Source organism: Stylophora pistillata, chromosome 3, assembly GCF_964205215.1.
Source record: "Stylophora pistillata chromosome 3, jaStyPist1.2, whole genome shotgun sequence".
NCBI lineage: Eukaryota > Metazoa > Cnidaria > Anthozoa > Scleractinia > Pocilloporidae > Stylophora > Stylophora pistillata.
In genome coordinates this window covers 36,517,424-36,540,964 of record NC_142521.1, presented here as the reverse complement: position 1 = coordinate 36,540,964, position 23,541 = coordinate 36,517,424, and the positions used below count along the sequence as shown (strand labels likewise).

General features: G+C 38.0%; 1 protein-coding gene and 1 long non-coding RNA gene across 6 annotated transcripts in view; both read right to left on the bottom strand.

Moving 5' to 3' along the window:
• The window catches only part of LOC148735890 (uncharacterized), a 10,118-nt gene extending 244 nt beyond the window's left edge, over nucleotides 1–9,874 (bottom strand). Inside the window, exons 1-4 of one of the 2 annotated variants that reach the window (XR_015998697.1) lie at nucleotides 9,615–9,874; nucleotides 5,677–5,990; nucleotides 1,806–1,972; nucleotides 1–874 (exon numbers count right to left, since the gene is read on the bottom strand). The exon at nucleotides 1–874 is cut by the window's left edge and continues 244 nt beyond it. This is a non-coding gene — a long non-coding RNA (uncharacterized LOC148735890). The other variant, XR_015998696.1, reaches the window with a different exon arrangement.
• Nucleotides 9,875–16,435: 6,561 nt separating this feature from the next.
• Nucleotides 16,436–23,541, bottom strand: part of LOC148735888 (NLR family CARD domain-containing protein 4-like) — a 31,912-nt gene continuing 24,806 nt past the window's right edge. For all 4 annotated transcript variants that reach the window (XM_088753232.1, XM_088753234.1, XM_088753233.1 and 1 more), the window contains 3 exons: nucleotides 20,424–23,272; nucleotides 17,232–17,542; nucleotides 16,436–16,684 (listed from right to left, as the gene is read on the bottom strand). In XM_088753232.1, the coding sequence (XP_088609358.1) occupies nucleotides 17,246–17,542; nucleotides 20,424–23,272 (3,146 nt within the window). In that variant the 3' untranslated portion in view covers nucleotides 16,436–16,684; nucleotides 17,232–17,245. The remainder of the gene's footprint in view (nucleotides 16,685–17,231; nucleotides 17,543–20,423; nucleotides 23,273–23,541) is intronic.

The following is a 23,541-nucleotide window of genomic DNA, read 5'->3' as shown; positions in this document are numbered from 1 at the left end:
GACAGGAGATTTAAATGTCTTGAGCAGGTCAAAGCTACTTTGTGTACATTGCTGTTCTCAGTGACACATCTTTGCCTCTTGCACTTTAAAAATTCACAGCGCTACACAACAGTTTCTTCATGCAACATTGTAAGAGATACAAACATTTTTGTATTCATGCAGATGCTCAAGGATGGACAAGACAAAAAGGGTCAAGGGGGCATAAAACAGCAAGAACTGAAAACTTGTCAACCTTTACTACTCAATGAAAATATTTAATGCAATTCAGCTTTCTCTTTTTTTTTTTTGGTCGCTTTGGAAAGTGGCTGTTGCGTATAAAATTTAGGAGCACTTGAGGTTTAAGCTATCCTCTCAACGCTATCCAGGTGATAGAAATGGGACTGAGCTTTTTCTATTTGTTATGGATAAAGATTAGTTCTTACTCTTTAGCCCTGAGAAAATTACTGTTTCTGCCTCTATTTCTATTTGAAACTTTCCTTGTGTCAAATCATAGTAAAACAAGAATCAAATATTGAATTCTCAGCCATGCTAGGACATTTTGGAGTGGCCACTGAGCCTACTCAGAAAGGAGATGGTTGCTGTGATATCATGTCACATGAACTTAAACCTGATGTGTAATTGGCTTATATTTTGTTTAGGTCCTCAGGTTATCAAGTTTGATAATTGTGCTGGGCTGATAATGTGAGAAGTTTCTTCTCAACTGACCGCAACATACCTTGACTTGAATTGTTCTTTGAATTTTTTGGCAGCAGTCTACAGAATTCAAATGTGCTCAACTCAAACCCAGTCTACCAAAAGGAACCTTAGAGAGCCAACTCACAGTTTGCTTCAGATAATGATGTGCCTTGTGGATGGTCAGTAAAAAATGTTCAATCTAAGATGCAAGCAATGTCAACATGAACTGTGATTGAAAAATTTAAGAACATTCCTGGTCTTACCCAGCCAATTGGCTTAATTTTCAATTCACAAATCACTTCTGATCATATGAACTTGCTTGAGAGGAAAGGTTGCTTGACTAAACACTGAGAAATAATTCCAAGCTTCAAGCAATCACATATAAGTTTCTATAGAGAGCAAGGCAAAATAAAATTAAAAAACAACTTACTCAAATCTAAAATAACCCTATTTCCACTTTAAAAAATGTAAAATGTTTCTTTCAGGACATCAAGTTATTTTCAAATAATTTATAGTGCATCATTTTGCCATTTTGAAAACCAACAAACAGTCTCCAAAGTTCACCAACCTCAGACCAGAAAGTGGGGAGAGTGTGAGGGAAGGGTTAATAAGATTGGAAAAAATCTTATTTCTGTTATTTAAAAATAACCTTTAAATAAAGGAATTCTTCACTACAGTTTATAAACCATTCACAAATTAAATGGCTGCAACTTGTTTTACAAAGACCTGACACTAAGCAACAGATGTGCAGGTCTATTCTTTTGTATTTTCATGTGACCTGTTCTTTCTTATTTGTTTTTTGTCCTGATATTTTCATTTAGTTCAAATGTTTACCTTAAATATATTGTCAGTTTCAATGTGTTCTAAGGTTCAGCCAACAGAGGTTTGTTCACGAGTGTGGAGAAGGAAGGAATGACAAATGATCGATTGAAAATCACACAATATGATATTTCAATAAATTATTGCTCTTAGACAGATTCAAAAGTCATCTACAATAATCAAACAGTACTGTGTAATTCAAGTGAACTAAAAGCAATGGTAAACAGAAGACAGTTGAATCTTAAATGAAAAGCTGGAGGATCAATTGAAACACAAGAAAGTGATGACAACTAACTCCAGCCAGTATTTACCTGTCTTCTCAAATTACTGGAGATTGTCTGTTGAGTGGTTCACTCCCTTTAGTTGTTTCCTTTTGGTTTCACTTTTCTCGTTCCTTTCACTTGTTTCTGTTGGTTTGTTTTGCTAGTTTTGACAGTTTTGCTTGCCTCTTTGATTGCATTTCATCTTAGCAACTGCCCTGAGTCAATTAAAGAACTAGCTTATAAAGCATTAGTGAGACCTTGCCTAGAATGTGCAAGCCCAGTATGGGATCCGTGGATGGATAAGCATAGAAAGCAAATAGAAGCTGTACAGAGGCGATCTGCACGTTTTATAAAAAACTGCTGGAAGTGAACACCTGGAGCTGTCACAAATTTAATTAACAAATTGGTTTGGGCCCCTTTACAAGTCTGGAGGAAAATTGCTCATCTCACCCTCTTTCATAAGGCTATCCATGGTGAATCAGCAACAGAACTCCCAAGCTACATCAAAGGGCGCAATTGCCATCTATGATCTTCCCACAATAACAGATTCATAGATCGAGACCAAGAACAGAGGCCTACAGAAACTCCTTTTATTGCAGGACAATAAAGGAATGGAACTCTGCTTGACAATGTTTTAGATGTAGAAAAAACTCCATTATTTCAGAAAGCGCTTAGATTACAAGAAGATTAGAATAGAGTAATTAATTCAGCTTTTTAACTACCAAGTGACATTTATTTTAATTATATCACTAGTATTCTTATTTCTTATTTCAATTATATTTTATTTAATGTCTTACAGTGATGGGTACCCCCATTGTAGGACTTAAAATTTAAGTAGACGTAGATGTAGATGTAGATCTCAATTCAAAATTTCAGGTTTTAATGCACATGGTTATGTATAGAGTGAGCAACTATGAGTAAACATATCAGGAGGCAGACAGAGCTTCAACAGTGTACAAAGCATCAAGAGCAACTTTGTGAATTGAGTGAGTGAAAATTGAAAAATAATGTGGCACATGGTTGAAAAATTGAAAACCTTCATATTTTGCCCAGAGACACCTTAAAGTGAACATAGAAACATGGTGGGGTTTTTTTCCCCAAACTTGCTTCTTTGTCCTAGAAAATTCATGAAAACTGAAAGAGCACCGGTAACAGTAAAATGGTGGAAATCAGTGCCTTGGGTAGAGGCAAATGAACCTTGCTCATGAAAAGCACGAAAGAAAGCAAGTTCACATCGATTTTATAAATAATTTGTGTAGGAGGGATTGAGGTATGGTGGTCCAAGTCTAAAACAGGACCATTTCACTCAATTTGGAGCTCACAAAACTCTTTAAAAATCACCAATATTTCAAAATCCAAATATGGCATTTCATAGCAGATTTTCAATTATCATTTCCCTCATGCAGTATAACTCAAAATCAGTTCAGGTTAAGCTCACGATAAGTGAGAATAGTGCTGTTTTCAGGAATATAAAAATTAGCTTGGGGCTTTTCATTTCCGCATGGAAAAACCTGGCTAAACTTTGTGAAAATGGCAACATCCACATTTACATCATGACATAATCTAAAAAGGCACTGCAGTTAACTCTAGAATTCCAAGCACATTTTAGCAGTAAGCAGCCATGTTCAATCAGGAAATCAATGCAGTAAGCTAGCCTTGCATAACTAACGATGACAGATTGGTTTTTATCTCTGCTTTCAATTCAAATTCTCATCCATTTCCCATGGCGAAATTGTTTACAATGTCACATCCCGTAGGCTGGCAGAGGGTGTCTGTTTTTCTTGGCATATCAGAACACATTTAAGGTTTAAGAAAGTTGTAGGGTAAAATTGAGCTTCATTGTGGACTTGAAAGAGGACAATTCAATCATTTATACAGGTGAGTCAAATGTTCTTTGCCAAAGATGGGAAGCAATCTGATACTGCTGTAGATCCAACATACTCAAGCATTATTTTGTCATGTAAGGCTGAAGTTATTTACAAAAAACATTTTCTTCTTCCCCTCTTGAAGTATTTCAGCCCTGAAAATCACAGGTAATAATAAAATTATGTATAAAATACTTGTTCATTAGATAATGTAGAATATGTTACCTTCCACTGAAAAACAAAGATACAACAAAGTAAAAGGACTCACCCCCACCCTGCTGAGAGCCCCTTTGGTAACTGTTTTTAACTTAAAATAATAAGACTAAGTCACAAGTGAATGAAGACACTGAGACACGGATTTTTCAATTATCAAACAGATGGCAGCGTGAGATGGAGGGATACTAAAATTATTATGCTAGAATAAAAAAATGATGCACTGATCAATCGAAACTTCAACATGACCTTCCCTCAGAAATTTAGTTTTGGAAGATTGGTTCCTGCCCCTTTGGCCAAAATCACGTTCAAATGCCCCCACCCAAGTGCTAGATTTTAGTGGGTCTCAATGGTGTTACCCATTAGCCCTAAAACCACCATAAAAATTAGCCTTTAGGAGTACAAATTGACAAATTTTAACCGTTACTCATAAAAACATATACCATAAAAACTTTAGCATTAGCCGTATCAATGGCTAAAATTTCAACCATTAGCCATGATGTGTCAAGATTATATGGATTAGTGCAATACAAAAACCCTGTCGTCCGATCAATGTAGACCACTTCTAAAGCATGCAGGGAACTGACCACGTGACATGCGGGACATCCTGATCTGTGTCACGCAACATATTGTCAATAATTTTATTGTCACACATGACAGCCATCTTCCCACAGAGACCCTCATTTGATTGCCCCAACCATTTTTATTTCCCAGGTAAAGCACCTGTAATATAAAAAAGGTTGCCTAATGAAGTCTCTGCTGGCAAACCACAAATTAAAAGGAAATCTTAAATGTGCCATGCCATTTTGGCAGTTTGATTCGACTGGTGCTTTGCAACATTTTGGAAAACTTCGAAATTATAATTTACAGAAAAGAAAACCTGAAAAAGGTTTAGCTAGAAAATTGTTCTACAAAATGCCTTACTAATTCTGCAATCACCCAAGTGCATTATTCCTTTAGCATGGCTGGATAACCCTTCTAGAATGCACCCCATCTTTGTGACCCTCTCCTTTGGCTAACACATAAAGAAGAGTGATGCCCAGAACAGATGATCTAGTTCAATTGGTGGAGGGTGTGCTTAGAATTGATGCTCGATCTAAAAATTATTAAATAAAATGGTCCAGTTTTAGACTTAAGCCACACCTCAATCCCTCCTATACAACTTTATCAATTAATATGAGCTTGCTTTCTTTTGTACTTTACATGAGCAAAGCTCATTTGCCTCTACTTCGGGCACTGATTTCCGCCATTTCACGGAGCCCTACTGACACCTGTTTCAGTAGTCATGAATTTTCTAAGATAAGGAAGTGAGTTTGGGAAAAAATCTTACCAACAACGTTTCTAAGTTCACCGTTCGGTATCTGTGGGTAAAATATAAAGGTTTTCAATTTTCCGCCCATGTCCAACATTTTTTAATTTTCACTCAGTCTATTCATGCAACCATTCGCTCTTATTTGGTTTTGTTATTATTCTCAAAATTGTCTATTGTACCTTTAGTTTACTCTAGCACAATGTCCCACTATTAAAATTATTATCCTGCATCAAACTAATACTGATTAACAAGAGTGATACTGTCAACCAATCAATTCTCCAAAATTTGTGTATCCACATAATTAAAGTAGAAATCAAATCAAGAAGCAGTGGTTATTTCTTGATAAACTGATAAGTACTGTTCTACATAGTAGACTGTCAGCAACTGCTAAACACTGTAACATACAGTATTTTGGGATGTCACAAGCACACATGCTGAAGGGCTACATGTATTTGTTTTTTTTCTTTTTGTCTTCTTTGTTGTTATTTACTTGTTCATTGATGTCAATACACGCAAGATAAACACTCACCTTTCAAGTTGCTTCTCCTCGGAGATGATAACAGCAGTTGTATTAAACTCTCAGGTACTTGTTGCTGAATTGAATCAATAATACCATCCACCAGATAAACTACTACCACCTTGATGTGTGGCTGCAGATTGCATGTGTTCACACCAATCTACTTGGCATGACTAATCTGGAAGACAGCATTAAATTTAGCCAGCCACTGGAAAAATAACTGTTCTATCCAAAAGAAACCTGTTCTTGCTGTTAAGTCAGGTATCAGAACACCTGCAGCTGATGAAATAGAACTCAACTGGAATTCAGAATATTCTGAAACTCAGCTGCAAGGAAGCAAAACACATATGAATTAATTATACTTTCATTCTGATTGGGTCTTACTTATGATCTATTTAAGAACAAACACATAGATGATGTCACCAATAACCCTTGAACACCTAAGAATGATCAGCAGCTATTTTCTCCTTACAATAACACCCCTGGGTCACACATTAAGGTCAGGAGAATAAAGGAAATGATCACCAACTAGAAAAAGCTCTAAATTGTTCAACAAACTCTCCTTGTCACATTTTAAACAATGTACACAGAACAGTATGGAGTTAGGGTGTCAAGGGTTAACAGATTTTTGCTTTGTGGTCATAAAAACCAAATAGATTCCATGTTGCCTTTGGTCTGTACAGTAATAGATCAGAGATGTCAAAACACGGTAAGTATGTCAGTGACACATTCAGCTGCACCAGTAACTTTTGTTCTCTTTGCATTTTGATGTCAACTGCAATCTATTACTGAACAGACACAAATCAACACAAAATTTATTTATTAACCCTTTACCAGTAGGCAAAAACCCTTATAATTTGGCCATACAAACCTTAAGCTTGCCTTGTTTGTCATTATATGAAGTATCTCTTAAAATATTTGCGATTTTAAGACACCATGGGTTCAGACTTTGGGGTCACATGACCTAGATTATCTGCTCGTGTTTGGATGCATTCAAATCGATTCATTTTCTCGCCCTCAAGACAGCATCATTAAGCTGGAATGTGGGTAGAGGCAAGCCTCTGAAAGAAAACAGAGGTGAGATGCTTTCATGCAAGCTTGAAGAGTTCACAACTGAGGTCGTGTCAATAGCTTCCAGGACCTACCAAGGCTTTTCGGGCCAGTTTTGAGTGGCAAAAGTCTCACTCGATGTGATATTTTGCTGGTAGGACTGGGTGGCCCGACACGATTCTAATAGTTTGTTAAAATGAATATGTGAGGTGTTGCCTTCTCGAGTTATGGTGGAATTTCCTAGAATTCTTTTTGGTCATAAATGAGGCAAAGGTTGTGTTTGCGACACTAGCTTTCGTCAAAACCAAGAACAAGGACTAGTGGATGAAGTGAGAAGGCATTTTCCAGCCAAACAGCAAGATCTGGCCCTGAGGTGTGTTTTGATTGCAAACTTTTGATTTCTTGAGCAAGTTTTGATCTTAAAAGATAGACACTTTTTCAGTGTTGCTCTTGGAGCAGAATGCTGGAGTTTTGGGATTTGTTGTTATATGAACGGTTCACTGCAATGGAAATCGGGAATCATTGTGGGTGTTTTAGGCTGCAATAGGTGTCACATCAAACAGCCTTGCAATGTACACACTTACGTAACATCGTCTCTTAATTTCAACAAGAAACAAATAACAACAGCAATAGTCATAATTACTACCATGTATGTGTGGCTTGCTGGTAAAGGGTTAAGCAGATTAACCATTTATTTTACAGCTCAATATGCATGCACCATAAAAAAATAACAAGTGAGTTGTTCAGATATTAAGTTTAAATTGTAACTTCTTATTTATTTGCTCCTGAACACATGGATTTGCAATTAAAACAGGCCCTCACTAATGAGTCATTTGTCAAAAGAATAAGGCTCCACTAGTGCCAATAAAAAAATTACAGGTACTGTACATGATGAAAAAAGTTACAAACAAACTAACAATTCATTCAAATATAAAAATTTTGCAAACACAATTTCAACAGAAAAACAATTGGATGAAAACAATTCATGGAGACAAGGAGCAAAATTGCAACTTGAGCTGGCTGACAATACCACTGAAAATTGAATGTTTGCAACTATAATGTTAGGGTTAGTAATGCTGGTAGGCAATCTACATGTATTTAACATTTTGGCAGTGTTCTTTATTACGAATACTGTAGACCTCGATGGCTGTCCTTCGCAAAAAGACAATTCTCAACATGCTATTTAAAGTATATAACCATCATAAACTATATATCAGTGGAAAGGTAAGCAAATGCACTATTTGGCAAAAATTCTTTTGTTTTAGCTTGATTTAATTGTAAACCAACTGGGGTGCAACAATACAAAATGGACAACCTTTCTTCAAGCAAATTAATCACAAATCAAATCCCACTGCACAAGTAAAACTTCTGCACAATTTGAATCCTGAAGGGTTGGTCTTCAAAACTACGTGGAGACTTTTCAATATTCTTTCTGGTTGCCTTGCAAATTATCTGTCAAGTTTGCTGATCAAAATTTACTGATACACATTATGTGACAGAGCCCATTGTGGGAGATCCATTTTGGAAAACAGAATTCCCCCACACCATCTTGTTGGTGGTTATTTTGGTTGGTATAGTTTACAGCAAAGTGTCCAGGTCTTTAAAACTTTTTTGTATTGCAAGTAAAGAGAACAAGTTTTTAATCACTGAGATTTAAAGGCAACCAAATTATTGCTTCATATGGCAACCGAATCACAATTATTTAATTGACAGTTGGCACCCATATAAAAATGAATTCTACAACCTAGCTGAGTTAACAAGGAAATAAAAACAGAACCAGGAGAGCATTTCAAAGTAGGTCAAATTAGTAACACTGAAGAAGCTTATAGGGATTGGAAAAGACACTGTTCTTCACAATACTCTGATGTCCACTAGTAAAATCTGAATTTTGTAAAAGTGGTAAAATGAAATAGAACAAATATTTCACAGGGGTTGGACAGTGACAGAAGTGATTCAATTAAAATTTAATGCTCCCTTGCATTTGATGTAGAGTGAACTGAACAGGAGAAATTTTAACAAATATTGGGCAAAGCAAAGCTGTTTGCAGTGAAGCCATTGCCCAGCTCAGGGTTAAAGAGCAAATTGGAACTACATGTAGAAGTCCTGGGGCGGTTCCAGGATTTAGTAAAAGGGGGGTTCAGAGAATTGCTCCCCTTCTGAGGGGTCTAAGATTTTGAAAATAATATTTGGTTAACGGAAACATGATTTCCAGCGTTCTGAGGGAAAATTTAGGGGGTTCGACCGAACCACCCCTGGATCCGCGCCAGAAGTCTCTCACCACTTTAAGATTCAAACCGAGTGCTCTACAGTGTCAAAGCAACTATATTTAAAAATGCAACTACAGCAGTAAAAGGTAAAAATTAGAATATACCACTATTAATTAATTACCAACAATATCAAAATTAACTTGAAGAAAAAGACGATTCATTCGTAAACCGCTAGTATAGGAAGCTAGGCAAAGTCTTGATCGCAAATGCATGTCACATTAAAAAAACCTCTAACCGCATTCACGATATTCCAGAATTATCTTGGCTTTAGCCCTTCAGTTCACTGGAATAAAGTCAAATTCTCCAGGCCGCGATGTTTTTCAATGTGGTAATTTAAGTTTTAATATTTGCAAACTGTTGTTGATAACCATTACATTTAAATTGTGTCTTGAATGCACGCAGTTAAACCGATGAAATCGAAAGTCATCTATATTTCAAGAAACAGTCTCAAGTAAATGAAATAAAACAAATAGACAACCAAACAACAATGAGATACTGGGAAAACAAAGAATTCATAGGTGCAGTTCCCTTTAGGCAACTTTCACATTCATGACAAAGCAATGCAAATGTTGCTAATCTAAACTGAGCATATTTATTATACAACTGTTTTAAATGTCAATCTCCAAAACTCACCTAAGCAGCCACAAAACTGTGCCATATTACTCGAGCATACATTGAAGACTTGAATAATCGAATAACTTAATTCACGAAGATCTGGTTTGACTGTGTAAAAAGAGGAACGTAAACAAACGAAGCGAAACGAAAATACTACAGTGACAACATTCTTACAAGATTAGTGGACTCGAAGGAAAACGTAAAGAAACACTCGTGAGAAAAATAATCGAACATCTGATCCGAATTTTGACCTCTCCAAGTCTCTCCAAGTACGAGTACATGGCCCATCCCATAATATTAACGATGTAAATGACGTAATTTTACCAGTCCCGCGCGGACTGAACGCGGAAAAGGACGACTGTGGCGGATCCAGGGGGATCGGGGAGGGACCAAGGGCTCCCAACCCCCTCACAGACCTGACGCTTACCACTTTAAAATTGAAATTCTTACATCGACAGGATCGTATATCACTTTTTAACTGGCTGATCTTTTTAATGACTCCAAGTAAACAGTAAGCGGCCAAGGAATTATAACGTGCAACCGCGACTGGTGGGAGGGGGTGGGGGGGGGGGGGGGGTGTGGGAGAGAAGTAATTTGCCTCAAAAGAGTCCAACAGTCCTTTCTGAACCAAAGTTTGGACCCCCCCAATCAAAAATTACTGGATCCGCCCCTGGAAATACTCTTTTGTTGAACGTTTTATAACTTATTGTACATGAGTACGAAAACCTTGGACATCCAGTGAAGCAATCTAATAAGAGGGTCTCGATGGGGTTTAGCGTGTGACGTGAAACGTCCAAAAAAATTAACCGTGTGTCGTGAAAAAGGGAAAAAATTAACCGTGTGTCGTGAATTATTTTTGTCCAAATAACCGTCTTGTTTGTAGCTTTTCCTAAGCTCTGAACAATTATTTGATATATGTGGTCTAATTGGTATAATTGGTTTGTTTTTCAGACAGAAAAAACATTTATTCGATATATAGACAAAATCACCACAGGTATCCCAAAGAACACGAAATAACAATGCACATTGTGTATGACGTCATTTTTTTAAGATAAGCACATGGCTGGTGGATTTTATTATTTTCGACCGGGATGATCAGCCAAAACTGTTCAGTTAAAGTTCAGGGCCGAGATGAAAGAAGGAAAGACAAGAATTCTTCAGCTTAAACTTCACTCCATAGCTACAACATTCCACTCAAGCATATCAGTCACGTGATAAGATAACCTTTACCGCAAAACGGAAGTGTTGAATGTTCTAAAAATATGTCTCACTGTTACTCGTAATAGTTTTGCTGAAAATTCACAGATGACCCCCATAGTTTTAAAAATAAAGAGAAATACTCAGCGAAATACTGATGTAAAAGTATTCCGTGACTCTCTGAGGTCACGTTGAATATTGCGTGACAAATTATGTACCCAGTCACGGCCATAATTGTTTAGACATAAGTACTTATTAGCTCTCCAATTAAGAAACAAGTGTAATTTTGAACAACAGTTTCCGTTTCGGACCAGAGATAGAGTTCATCTCCGTCTTCTGTTGCAGTATCTCAGAAGACCAATAAGTTATTCCACAAAACATGCACTAACGTCTACATCACATTGGATAAAACACATCAAGTTGGGCGAACTGAAAGCAAGAGAACGGGAATCAGGCGATACACCCTGTTGTCTGAACATATGTCCGGTTAAAGCTCAACGGAAGCAAGAGAGAAAATGCTGTAGCCCTTTGATAATAATTTAATACCACAGGAAGCCGTGTGCGATTTACTATAAAAGTTTGTTTGCTTGTTTGTTTGTTTGTTTGTTTGTTTTTGTAGGTTGTTTTTAATTTTCTCTTAATACTAAAAAGAAGAGATAAACTTATTGTTTCGCACTGACTTTTCAAAATTTTAGTGTGAAATAGCACAGAGTTCCTATCTCTTGAAGAAAAGCAAGAGTGGTGCTTGTAGTCCGACCTTTTTTGTTGTTGTTTACAGGTAAATGGGTTTATGACGAGGGGGGAAGCTTATCAGCCGCAATTAACGGTATGGCATAAGCAAGGTATTGATGATCACGCTCCGATTAAACGAGCAAATATTCGAGGCAATCACCCACCTTGGATCAATCCATCAACTCAGAAGGAAAATCTTGTCTCAGGATTACTTCCATTGAAAATTTCGCTGGTCTTTAACATGTAAAAATTGGAAAAATTACCAATAACAGCGAAATAAAGTTACAGCAATGAAACGAAAATCAGTTAAGGAATTCTGCGACAAAGCAGCATCTGACCTCCCCTGGCTCTGCTGTTTCCTTCTGGAAGAATCTGAGGCCTCTTCTATAAAACGGCAAGTCAAGTAGCAGTTCTAAGCCAATGCTTTGAAATCAGAATGTTAGTGCAGTTCTGGACACACGTGCAATCTTTAACGATTTCACCATTTTACCATTTCACTATTAATCGATGAAGTAGTGTTGACCTCCCTGTGGATGATTTTGCCGGTCACACGAGTGTTATCAACATACAAAAGAAAACACTCACTCTTGAATCTTATTTTCTCCTTGTTAGTGAGGCACAGGTTTACCAAACTCTTCTGATCTAACTTGAACTTTAGTAAATCTGCTGGTCCTGATTGCAAGCCTAACCATCTCATCAAATCTTCCAAACTTATGGAGATGTTTCTTACATGTAACTCAACTAAAACTTGAGTCAAAAGCTTTATTTTCTCTTTTAGTAATTTGGTATGTCTGTTTAGTTTATCTATATTTCCCCTGACTACGCTTAAAGTTAGTTGTATCCTATTAACAAAAAGAACTGATTGACTGGTTCATTTTGACAACACTGATGACTTTGTAATTTGCTTCATTCTCGGCGAGAAGGGTTTTGAAAATTGATTCGGGATATCAAGGTCTCGACCAAGTTTTAATACTTCGAGAAGCAAGCACATTAAAGCATTTCGTGAATATACAGGAAAAAAGAGGATATGGCCACCTTTTCCCTGGTCTCCTCAAACTCGCTAAGTCTTGGTCTCTAAGCCAGCTCCTTTTTTAACCAAACAAGTTTTCAAGGAACAATGAATGGAACAGGCAGGCCACACCAAAAAAGTAGCTAAAAAAGCATCTTGCGTTTCTTCCCTTGCTTTGTAGCCATAAAACTACCTCCATCTTCTGGAAATGTAGAATTCATGAAAACATCGACACGTACAGAAGTCAGATCAACAGTTAAATTTTCTCTGCCGAGGAAAGAAAATTGAAAGGTCTTGTTGAAAAAGAATCCCGAGCTCATTCTTAAGCGCTGCCTCAACGATTGGGGAACTAGTTGCTGGTAAAGGAAAAGCTTGTTATATTAGATCTCCGTTTAACTTTCATCTCCCTTGACAGAGCAACACCTAACTTATCCAAAATTTTAAACTATTTTTCAGATGGAAATAAAGTGTTTTGAAGACAATTTTAGAGGTATTAGCTTAGTAAAAGTGGCGGCCTAACTTTTGAATTATCGTTCCCAGTCCTGTGGCATCTTTTTCGATTTTAAGTGACTTTTACACTTTTTTGTTTAAAGTGCACACTTTTAAATTGACTTAAAAGTATTTCCTCAAAAGTCTTTAAACTTGAAGTTCATTTTCCATCCTTCGATAACTCACTTTATTTTCAGGTCTGGCTGCCCTAGTTGAACTTTACGTGAAGGCCATTTAACACCCCCCTGGAGTGATTCCGAATGTCCAGTCAGCCTGGGACATAATTGTAGCAGCCATGCATCTCTTGATGTTCATATGCGGATGGATGTTCACATCGGTAACATCAGTAGTGTAGTGTTTGCGGCGACCACAAATCTAGATTCTCAAGTTCAAACGGGGCGTCGCTCCAAGACGCGGTCAACGATGCGTTTGTGGACTATTCTACAGATGGAGATAACAAACCAAAGTTGACCGTTTGTACGAGTCTTTATTCTTGAAAGGAAATCGACCACGGTCCCCAATCATCGATGACTGATCACAATCAATCTCACAATCAATCAATCTATGGATCGTAAGCTGAAACAATCTATGAAATTTCGGGGAATACACAATCCAAGAATCGCATATAAAAAGCTGTGCCCCAACGCTAATAACGAGATTCAAATGACAAAGAACAACACAAATAAAACAGTGCAAACGTTTCGAAACAAAATACAAGAATTTTGGTGGCTGGTTAACAGCCCATTGTTCTTATCTAAATTGTGGCCGTTCACATGTATTTAGTACAATTTTGGCCTTTAAATCTTAAATCAATTGAGAATACCGCAATACAACGGAATATCTCTTCGTGCATTGTCGCCCAACACTGAAAAAACTAGGCCAGAATTAAACAAAGTTGCAAAGATACTGATATAACAGTTCTGCTTGTGCCAGCGCTTTAGAATAAAAAGAATTCTGGCGAACTTTGTCAAAATACGTCCATTGTTTTCCCAGCATCAGTTTGTGTGAATGTATGAGAGTTTCGATATTCCTGAGATAGAATTCTAACACAACCAACTCTAATCACTCCACTGATATTTTCGTATCTTTGTGATACATTTAAAAAGCTGCTGAGTAAAAGGTCCGAAATCGAACGCGGTGAAAATTATAAGTTGTGCAAAGGCATTTTCAGGCAAGAGAATAACATTGGTTATTTTTTCCAAGCGTCTCAAAACTTTCCTTAAAGTTTGCTAACGCCTATTGTTACACAATTTCTGATGACCAATATATTTGAGCATATTTTACACCAGATGGAGGCTGCAGCTTGTTCATTTCATGGAAGGATCTAACTTGGATTAGTAAGCGATAAATATATATAACTATTTGTACATAAAACCTTGAATGCCTAAAACTAACGGTTACAGCGCTTCCTAACTTTCTTTGATTGACTTAGTCGGGAAAAATCTTTAATAATTCCAATTTTTTATGACCAAGTTAACTATAGAAACAGCCAAAACTGTTCGGTTACAGTTTGTGAACACACACGTAAAACATGGCTAGGTTAGGGTTAGGGTTAGGCTGTCTGACCTGAACTTTTTCTTGTAAATAGATGGAAATGCTGCAGCAGAAACAGGAGGAGGAAAAAACGACTCCGTGAATAGATGGAATCTGACGCAGCGAGTCCAACGACAAGCGATGGAGAACATGGTAAAGGCGAGAATGATGCAAGCTGAAAAACAAAGACGAAATTTCATTCAAGAAAACCAAACATGCAACTAACGACTTGCACTAATGTAGAAATCAAATAGAGGCATGGAGAAGACAGTGGAGACCTTGAGACAACAGCTGCTACTCAATCAGAGCCGAGAACAGTAAGCTGAAAAGCCAGGATTCGTTGATAGAGCGCTGCACATGATACCAGTCTTGGGTGGGGTCGCTAGCACCCTATCGAAGAGTAGTGTCCTGTAAAGCCTCTCAAGTTATCCCTTATCAAGAATACTCATTCGATTTATCTATGGTTACATAATATCCGTTTCCGGTTTGACGTAATTGGTGACAAATTAACCACCTCAAAAATATGGAGTCCCTTCTATGTCAATTGATATTCCATTGATTTCAAAGATAAACTGAAAATAGTGTGTTGTTCATGATAACGATTGGACTGTAAAATAACTTGAAAGTAACCTAAAATAAAATAATTTGAAAAGACACTAATCGGGTCTTCTGATTATTTCTAGCAAGTGTACACAAATTCCCCTTTTGGGGGAATTAAGCCCGAAACCTAATAAGCCACTGTAAACCCTATGTACGAGGGTGTGATAACTACTTTGAATATCACGCTTGCTTTAGCGGCGCTCGAGCGAAGAGAAAAGGGAGATAAAAGAAGAGAAGACAGAGACTGCTTACACTCTTGATTTTCTCTCTCCTCTCTCTCTCTCTCTCACTCCTTTTTCTTTTCCTTTTTTTGCTTGTTTCTTCGCCTCAAAACTTGACAGACTTAGCGCCACAGCGGTAGAGAGGAATGGATGCTAATGCCAAGAGTCAGTGACTCTTGATGCCTGCTGATCGAATATTTCAGCGTAGGACAATTAAAGGACGGGCGGCTTGTGGGAAGAGATACCAAAACGTTGTTTACAGGAAAAACACAAAGCAAAAACCGAACAACAACAAAGCATCAGTAACAACATTTATAACATAACCAAAGTAAAGCGCGCGCTCTGATTGGTCAATTTAGCGCCCCCCATTTGCCCATGGGTGTACGCTGCTGACGTGAGCAAATGCAAAGACTATTTTTACGCGCGCTTGTCTTTTCTGGTCGCGTAAGATTTGTTAAATAAAAGGGAACTCTTTAGCTACAATGTATCAATGTTATGTTATAAAACAAATGGTAAACACCACAGCGTACACTCTTGAGTTATGGATGCACGCGGGAGGTTGCTAAGCACTCAAGAAGCTAGAGTCGCTCTCGGCTATCGCCTCGAGCGACTCTTACGCTTCTCTCGTGCTTAGCAACCTCCCGCGTGCATCCATAACTCAATAGTGTACGCTGTGGTGTTTACCATTTGTTAATTAAAAGGTGGGTTGGTGGAGCGCAAAATGCGTATATATTCTACAATTCAGGCCGTCAAATTCAGCTATAAATTATAGGGAAACGAGGCAAAATAAAACCACGATAATTCACCGGCTTTTACTCGTACCATAGGGGTACCCGTGTCGAAGTATATTCTCTTGAATTCAAAATCCAGGTACAAATATTATTCAGCGCGAAATGTGTTTGACTGTAAAATAACTAATTCAATAAATTTGCTATCGCCGGGGCCCGAGCAACAAGGATAGACGTGGTACCTATTGTCTCTGTCAAACACTCTCACACCATCTAAACTTTCTTTACCAATTGAAACAATGTTATTTAATAAATCAATAACAGTAAGAGTACAATAATAAAAACATTTATTAAAGTAGGCCGAGCTAAATTACTATTTACAAAACAAGCATTGAAGCATGTAACACCAAGTATCGACTTAAACATTTCTGATCGCGACCGATTTTCTAAAAATTTTCATTTTCAAGCATCAACAATGTAAGGCTTAAAAACAAGCCTACTTGATTGAACATCGCTCCCTGTGAACAGATCTAAGCTCAATATATCATTCTTCCGCTCCGTCTCACAAGTCCGTATTTCCTGTGAAGAGAAAATAATATTTGTCAGCTGGCGATCAAGCTTCTGCCAGGGTATCACAGTTAGTGGAGACGATCGAAATATTTGGTAAGTGATAAATGGAGTCTGGGAAGGAAGAGTAGCTCCCTCCAATGTTTCAGCTCTCCTGCTTTAGACCGTCTCCAAAGAAGGAGAGTCTGGTACAGACTTCTCAACGCGACTTTCTTTCTTTGCGCCAAAAGGTCATAGGTAGGATCAATGCAGACCGTTTTTCAAACTAATGACCTGAGAGATTCGTTTAGCGTCCTGATTTTCCAGAACACTGGATAAAGTCACAGCTAAGTTGAACACTTAAAAAAGCCAGTCAGAAAGAAGAGTGACCAAATTACATTATCATGACAATCTCAATAGAGAATATTGTATATACTGCATTCTGATTTGCTTGTCACGCAGATTTCAGATTAAATCTTCGTTAGCTCGCTGCCACAACACACGTCTTGAGAACAGCCAAATTATTCTAAATAATAATTACTACTCTGCTCATATTCGATATATCAGTTCCCATAGAAACCTTTTTCCAAGCGCTCACTCAACACCATTATCATCACCATCATCGTCGTCGTCATCATCATCCTCCTTCTGTTGCTCATCATCATCAACATCACCATAGTTATCGTCATCATCCTCATCGTCCTCCTCCTCATCATCGTCATCACCACAGTTATCATCAAAGTCATCGTCAAATTCATCATCATCATCATAATCATCATCATCATTATCATCATCATCTTCATCATCACCTGGCTCTTTTCTGAACCTTATTCCTTTTTCTTTCAGCTCAACTGTTGTAAGAAGTCGGTGGATCTGTTGAGATTCCCACACCTATCACAAGAAAAAAGGGAAAAAGGCAACAATATCAACCACAGCACCAATTATATTTGTAACACTCAACCTGCATTTTCAAGCAAGACAAATAGTTAAAGTGCACCTAAACCCAAAACATTTTTTTCGCTTAACGAAGTAAGCGTATTTTTTAGAGTATTTCAGTGCAAAAATTTTTTTATTTCCTCAAATCTTCATTTTTCTGCACCCGGTCAAAATACGGAAAATCGGCCGCATCTTGCCCCACGACTGAGTTTAAAGAGGAATGGCTCTAGCGGGTAATGTAACGTCAAATCGAGAACACGAAACACGCTTTTTTAGGAAGGTTGTAGTCGATATTGTCCGAAAATATGCCGACTGTGTTGTAGAAGGATGTAGCAACGTGCGCAATTTCCAAGAGAGTATCGCGCTTCATACATTCCTCATACAACAGACCTAGTCGGCATATTTCAACTCTAGATATTCCTTTTTGATGATCCGGGGTGCTCGTTGTAATGTTTTTCTCAGCTTTACTAGAAGCATAGAGTTTTCCTTTCAATGCAACCGCACTATTCTGACAAAACTCCGTGTTTGAAGTAAATGCGAGACACCTAGTAAATAACAATGATAAAAAACAAAACAAAACAAATCAAAAACAACTTCAAGGTTCACACTTGTGCTCCGCTCAACTAACGCCTCCTAACCTATCATTTCATGCCACACAAGTTAATTGTCTGCTTTGTTCTTTTTTTTTTTAGATGAGAAGGATAATACAGCATTTCCGTATTCCTCGAAGAAAATAAAAACGCCCATACTCCACAGGAAAGACAAGACAAGCAACGAATAATTATAAGGTAGGCAGATCTTTTATTCTAGTGATGGTAGTAAGAGTTTCACATCAAGAAGTTGTTTACGTTCAGCGATGTCACAGAAACGTGGGAGGCAGTCGAAAGTGTACACAGAATCAACTCCACAGTGTGTGGTAAATTGAAGTTTAAAACTTATTTTGTTAGGATTTACGGGAGACCAAACAGAAACATATATACGATAGCAAGTTTAACAACTTCATTATCAACAATGTTGTTCTTTAATTTTTCTTCAAAAATAAGCTTATTCGACGCAGGAGATCGATAGGCCCTGATTTCTGACAGAGTTACAAAACATGAGCAGAGCAGCCAAAAGAGAAAAGAATCCAACTGACAAATAAGAATAAGGAAACCATTGAAGAGCGAGTAAATTATAACACAGTGCCGAGTTTGACTAATGGTCGCGTGTCGCGGGTCGCGCCTTTTAAAATGGTTTGTTTTGTCTTTTAGTTGTTTATTCGCGGGGTTCTCAAATAAAAACCCAAATAAACACGTCCCAAAAAAACAACACAAGCCTAAAAATTTAAAAAATTAAACTCCTGATTACCCAAAGAAATTTTGTCAGAGAAAACGTCTCACAATTCATCTTTTCTTCTCTCCCTCATGTAAGGCGTAACTACAGAAGATTTCTCTTTCAATATTACGTCAAAAACAAAGGCCAATCAAATCAACTCACACAGTTTATCAAAAAATATCACCAAGCATCGTTCCATTAGGACAACTTCATGTACTATACTGGACACTACTGAAAGAAAATATGTAGCATTCAAGTCTTGAAAGCTAAATTTGTTTCTTTCTTTATTCAATTTCGAAAATATTTTTCCGCAAACCATATCCAAACAAGCAACGATGTAACGGAAACATGGAAAGCAGCGTGAGGTGTACACAGAATCCGTTTCACTGTCTGCCAAACTGAGCTTAAAAAATATCATCGTTCAGGATTATTTAATGGACGATTGCAAGACTAAGTTGACACAGAGACTTACGAGATTCACTCAAAACAAATTCATTATTTGAAATGTTGTTCTTTGATTTATCAAAACAAAATAGTGTTATCATGGAGACGTAGGAGACCAGGGGACTGTACGAGCAACTGACAGAATTACTCAACACGGGCAAATAATCCAAAGAAGAAAAGAATCCAACTGATAAATAAGTATAAGGAAACCATTAAAGTCCCAGTAAATAATAACAACGTGCCAGTTTCGTTTAGGATGACAATCATTACACCTTCAACTTTTGGTAAATTATTTCCTTTCATCGGTACACACCTTTAAGACGTGAAGATATGACAATAGAATCAACGCGACTTTCACTTAAAAAAAAAAATATGAATTCGGATTTTAAAAAAGGAAAAATCCCTTTTGTTTGCTCATTTATATTTTTTGGGGTTCACGCTCCCTGATAGCAAAGGTGAATAAATGCCGGCACAGAATGTAGGGAACAACTTCATCGAATTCAAAGCACGTATGAGTTGAACAATCCTTTCTCGTTAAATAATCAAACGCAATTAAAAGCATCCCACAATAATAACAGTAGCCGAACAATTTCAAAATTCAAAATTGAGCAGAGGAGTTTGGCCAGGGAGAAAATTCTCACAACTCATCTTTTTTTTTTCTCTCTCAAGTAAGGCGTAACTACACAAGCAAAGCAAAGGTCAATCGAATGAACTCCCAAAGTTTTTAATTATTGTGTAATCAGGAAATGTCAAGTCAGTTGGAAGTCCCTAAAATTAATCTTCGTCATTGTTTTCTTCAAGTCATCTTTAAACAAGCTACGCATGAGCCATAAAAGTACTTAACGTGGGTTTGTTACGGTCTCCGTCTACAACATTGGCTCCTAACGTCGCAAAATAGAAAAAGAAAATTCTGAAAACAGTGACTGTTCCTGAAGACAGTATTCTTTCTCACGAGAAATAATCTGATTAATTGAATTCAAAGCAAGTTATTGGAAACATTATCAAGTGCTCTGCTGAAGAGCATCTAAACAAAAATTAGATGCATAACAACTGAGTGAAACAACAAAAAGGCACTTACATGGTAATCGGTTCTCAAAACAATGATTGTTCCATTTGCTTTAGCTGTATGCAACTCTTCACATTCTGTCCTTGTCATCTGAACACCTTTCAGGTACAGGATTCGCAGCTTAGGAACACTGCTGAGATGTTGGACCAGATCCCTGACCCCGCGGCCAAGCGGATTGGAATCTAGATCAAGACATTCGAGTACTGGTACATACTTTAGTGCATGGACCAGTGCTGATGCTTCATCTTCACCCATAGTTGTATTCTTCAGGTCCAGGTCAGTCAGATTGGGTACATCGCTCAGGCTCTTGGCCAGTTCAATAATCCCGTGACCCAGGGCATTGTCGCGTATATTTAGTTTTTCTAATTTGTTTAAGTACTTTAATGAGGCAGCCAGTGCTGATGCTTCATCTTCACCCATATTTGTATTCTTCAGGTCCAGGTCAGTCAGATTGGGTACATTGTTCAGGTTCTTGGCCAGTTCAATAATCCCGTGACCCAGGGCATTGTCGCATATATTTAGTTTTTCTAACTTGTTTAAGTACTTTAATGAGGCAGCCAGTGCCGCACATTCCTTTTCTCCCATTTGTACACTCTCCAACACTAATTCCGTCAACTGTGGCACGTGATGAAGATTCTCAGCCAAATGACTCACACCACTGTGTAAAAGGATGCAGGACAGGTTGAGCTCACACAAATTTGGAGAATGCTGCAGTGAGTCAGAGATAAAAGCAGCACACTCTCCTGCATTATTGGTGTCGATAAGTTTTAAACTGTAGAGATTGTCAGTAAAATTAATTCCGTTAATCGCGCTCTCAATCAATTCATCAAAGGCTTCCTCCTCCTCCTCCTCCTCCTCCTGTCTCCATATTCTGATTGTAATTTTTCGAGGAGCTGTTACTAAAGGCATCACGTTCTCCAACAGAGCAGCATCCTCAACTGTGGAAACCCAAATGTTAACCTTTCTCACCAGTGACAAACAGTGGTTCTCAGTCAAAGGCAAATCAATGTTGTTGTTTTCATTATTTACCACATTATCCACAGGTGGCTGAGAAGAGCAAACCGGCGCTGATAACAGTTCAGAAAGCAATTCAGAATGAAAATCCTCATCTGTTATGTCAGTTAGATAGACAAAGTTTCTCCCTCCGGATTGTTTGAGGAAAGAGTTCCCAACAAATATTTTCGCGTACTTTTGTACATCTTTACTTTCTCCAGAAGACGTTAAAACGACCGCGTTCAAGTCTAACATTATTGGTAGAACATCATCGGGAAAATGTTCATACTCCCGCCTCTCTAAAAATAAATAGTTTGGGAAACTGCTGACAGATTTGAAGAAGTGTTCTACAGCAGCAGTATACATTCCATGTCCTATGTCCCTAAGTATCACAACATGGTTAACACATGAGAGAAATGCAGAATACACGGCTGTTCTGTCTAAGGCTGGACAAAAAAACAAACAATCGACACAGAAACCAATAAACAGTACTTGTTCGAGAGACAAATCATCTTCAGAAGGTGTCTTGGTGAACTGGTAATTTGTGAGACCTTCTTTCTCTCCAACGTCATGTAGATGATCAAAAAGAATCCCGGCAGCTTTTAATGACAACTCACATGCGAATTTTAGCACTTCAGCCATCTTCCTTGATTTCTTAAACGTATCCATTCTTGACAGGCAGGTGACAGTTCCATTCTTCTTCACAGTCAGTTCTTCAACAATGAACTGGGCGGCGAGAAACTCCTGGACAGACTTATGAAGAAAATAAACGATCTTCTCACGGTTCAAAGCGGAACGTTTGGAAACTTGGAAAAAACCCACATGTATTAGCTTCTCAAAGAGATCACCATGCGCACATTTGCTGAAGTCAAAATGAAGACGGTCCTCCAAAAGAGCATCATATGCAAGTTTTCCTATTTTGTAAAGTTCCTCTTGATATTCATCTATGCTTTTACCTGTTGCCACGTTGTCTGCATCTTTTGTAGCCATGTGATCCAAGAGAGTCTGAATAAATTGTACGTAAATGTGCGCACGAGATGTGGGTAACTGATGCTTGTTCTCTTTCCAGAGAAGACACAACATCAACAACAAAAGCGGAATTTCTGCCATCTCTTGGAGGTCCTGCTTCTCCAGGTAGTCAAGTAACCCTTCAACGTCCCCCTCATCAGCAAGAATCTTTCTTGCAAACTGTTCCTTTTGTTCCCTAGTATCGAGCCCGTTGATTTCAAACTGAGCATGACTTGGCTTTCTTAGCTCATCTTCTTTCACTGGTCGCGTTGTGATCATTACACAACAGTCTCTCAGCTGACTGCCTCTCCAAATCTGGTGAACTGGGGATGACTTTCCACCGCTGTACTCGTCATATCCGTCCAAAATAAGCAGCACTTTCTCCTGGTTCTGACGGACATATTCATACAAGTTATTGACTGCCATCGGGTCATCAGCAGACAACAGTTCAGCGGTTTTCAACATGGCACAGAGGTCCGGAATATCACAAACATCTCGCAACTTGATTAACAGTAAAAGAGAAAACTTTCTGAGGAACTCCTTTTTGCCACCTGCCCAATCCACAGCTAGTCTCTGAGTGAAAGTAGACTTTCCTATTCCAGGTTTTCCATACACTAGAATTCGTTTACGGATGGGATGACGTTCGTCACCTTCAAATACTTCACTGATGTCTCCCACCTTTTTTTTCGTTGCCCCGCCAGGTTTTCTGTTGTCTTGTAATAACGTCAACTGTATGTATATGTCATTAATGTGTACCGTGTTGTCTGGGTCCCATGGTGTTATTTTCACTTGACACATGGTGCTGTAAAACTCTCGCAGCTGATTCTGGCTCCATTCTAAAAATTGCATTGCAGAGGAATCTGTAGGCAAGAAAAATAGAAACAGCTTTCTAAATTTTTGGTAACTCTCAAATTGAAGAGAACATAATCATTCGTAGGCTGGGGTTTTTTCATCAGTTTTGGGGCTGCTTTTATCCCGACTCTTAAGCAAAGCTACTCTTCAAATCCGTGATTAAATAGAATTATTCCTATTGTCATTAATTATATCATTCTATAAATTATTCCCCTTGATCTGGGCACTACCTTTTTATTTTTAGGTTCAACTTCCCCCCTCCTCTCCCCCCCCCCCT